At 49.7% G+C, this 2,500-nt stretch overlaps 1 protein-coding gene across 1 annotated transcript in view; it reads right to left on the reverse strand.

The window, feature by feature from the left end:
- The window catches only part of tusc3 (tumor suppressor candidate 3), a 33,209-nt gene that overhangs the window by 20,087 nt on the left and 10,622 nt on the right, over positions 1-2,500 (reverse strand). Inside the window, exon 2 of the mRNA XM_084693857.1 lies at positions 1,241-1,410. Coding sequence (XP_084549983.1) covers positions 1,241-1,410 — 170 coding nt within the window. The remainder of the gene's footprint in view (positions 1-1,240; positions 1,411-2,500) is intronic.

Below are 2,500 nucleotides of genomic sequence, written 5' to 3' on the forward strand. Positions count from 1 at the left end.
CCATGAATTAGTAATAGGGGTTTATTGAGGAAGTTAGTTATCTCAGTGGTGTATTATACGTGTGTGTGTGACAGAGATGGGGACCAATGGGAAGGCACTGAAATGGAAAAGAGAGAGTGAGAGAGAGAGAGAGAGAGAGAGAGAGAGAGACAGAGAGAGAGAGAGAGAGAGAGAGAGAGAGAGAGAGAGAGAGTGTTAGAGAGAGAGTGTTAGAGAGAGAGAGAGAGAGAGAGAGAGAGAGAGAGAGAGAGAGAGAGAGAGAGAGAGAGAGAGAGAGTGAGAGAGACAGAGAGAGAGAGACAGAGAGAGAGAGTGTTAGAGAGAGGACATGACAGAGTAAAAGAGAGATGGTTTAAATATCAGAGACATAAGAAAAGAACAAATGAAAAATAACGTGTCTGTTTGTTTGTGAGTGTTTGACTGAGTGTGTGTGAGAGTGAGTGTGTGAGTGTGTGTGTGAGTGTGTGTGTGAGTGTGTGACTGAGTGTTTGTGTGAGTGTGTGAGTGTGTGTGTGAGTGTGTGTGTGAGTGTGTGACTGAGTGTTTGTGTGAGTGTGTGTGAGTGTGAGTGTGTGTCGGACAGAGAGTAATGGTAGTGTGAAGACCCCGACAATGAGCTGTCTGGGGCGGTGCCTGTCAGATCTCTGAATGCAGCGAACGGGTCAGGACTTCAGATATATCACACACTCACCACTAACAACACCATCCACACACACCACTAATAACATCATCCACACACACAGTGATAATGTGTCTGGGAGTGACAACTTGTTCTTGTTAGAGAGTCACGAGTCGAAGATAAACAGATGAATAGATGCATGAGTCGGAGGGTCATTCTGGAGAGAGAGGGGAGGGAGAGAGAGAGACAGAAAGAGAGGGGAGGGAAGGAGAGAGAGAGAGAGGGATAGTCCCATATAACATAAAGTCTTACTTACTAAAGACACAGTGAAGGGAGGGAGGGGGGGAGGGGGAGAGGAAGAAATACAAGAGAAGACAGGTGCAGAAAGAGAGAGAGAAACAGGGAGGAGACAGAGAGACCGAGAGAGAGAAACAGGGAGGAGAGAGAGAGACAGAGAGAGAGAGACAGGGAGGAGAGAGAGAGAGAGAGAGAAAGTGGATCAACATCTCTCTGTCTCTCTCTGTCTCTCTCTGTCTCTCTCTGTCTCTCTCTCTCTCTCTCTCTCTCTCTCTCTCTCTCTCTCTCTGGGGCAGCTTGTTTGGTGTGTGTGGGCGGCCCTACCTGCAAACGGAGCACTGGCGCTGGGTCTGCAGCGCAGTGAACATGACGATGACAGAGTAGTTCCTGGGAGGAGCCTTGACGAAACGCCGGAACTTGTCGCCGTTCATCCTGATGATGGATCGCCGTGACGACCACTCCATCATCTGCTCTACCTTCTCCCCCAGCATGTTCTGGAGAACACAAGAGGGTTGGAGATTCCCTTACTTGAGGAGTCAATATAGCTGTCTTTCAGTTTTGGGATCCCTCCCTCACTCTGACTATCTCTCAAGGTCTCCAATCCATCTGAACAATAACACGTCCTTCCAATGTTTCCACACACACACACACACACACACCGCTTTAAATTTTCCAGAGCTTCCATCAGCAGTTGAGGTCATCAGTTTATTTCATAACCCATGTGTTTTCTTACAAATCCTTCTTAGCTTCTTTGCTCCTTCATTTCCCTCCCTCCCTCCCTCCCCCCCCCTCCCCTCCCCCCCCCCTCCCTCCCTCCCTCCCTCCCTCCCTCACTCCCATTTCTCCATCTCTCCATCCTTCCATCTCTCCACCCCTCTCCCTCCATCTCTCCATCCTTCCACCTCTCCACCTCTCTCCCTCCATCTCTCCATCCTTCCACCTCTCTCCCTCCATCTCTCCATCTCCCTCCACCCCTCTCCCTCCATCTCTCCCTCCTTCCACCTCTCTCCCTCCATCTCTCCATCCTTCCACCTCTCCACCTCTCTCCCTCCATCTCTCCATCCTTCCACCTCTCCACCTCTCCATCCCTCCATCTCCCTTCACCTGCTCTTTCCTGTTCATCCCTCCTTCCTAAGGGATGAGAGAACACAAGCAGAGGGATCAATTATTTACACTTCGGATTTAGGAGGAGTGCTAACTTGACAAAACACACACACACTAGTGTGTATCTGAAACACTCTCATTGTCCCTCAACAGTGGAACACACAATCCCTCTGCCTGTGTGTGTGTGTGTGTGTGTGTGCATGGGTGTGTGGCGGTGAATGTGTGTGTGTGTGTGTGTGCATGGGTGTGTGGCAGTGAATGTGTGTGTGTGTGTGTGTGTGCATGGGTGTGTGGCGGTGAATGTGTGTGCGGGTCTTCCCATAGGAGTCTTGTCAGCCCTACTGCCAATCAAACTGCAGCTAATGATGCTTTAACTGACCACACACACACACACAGATTGAAAGAGTGGAAGAGAAGGCTTATGGGAAACGATCTCTCTCTCTCTTTCTCTGTCTGTCTCTCTCTCTCTGTCTTTCTCAC

The sequence above is a fragment of the Hypomesus nipponensis genome, chromosome 27 (assembly GCF_054491055.1).
Source record: "Hypomesus nipponensis isolate SF chromosome 27, ASM5449105v1, whole genome shotgun sequence".
In the NCBI taxonomy this organism is placed as follows: Eukaryota; Metazoa; Chordata; class Actinopteri; order Osmeriformes; family Osmeridae; genus Hypomesus; species Hypomesus nipponensis.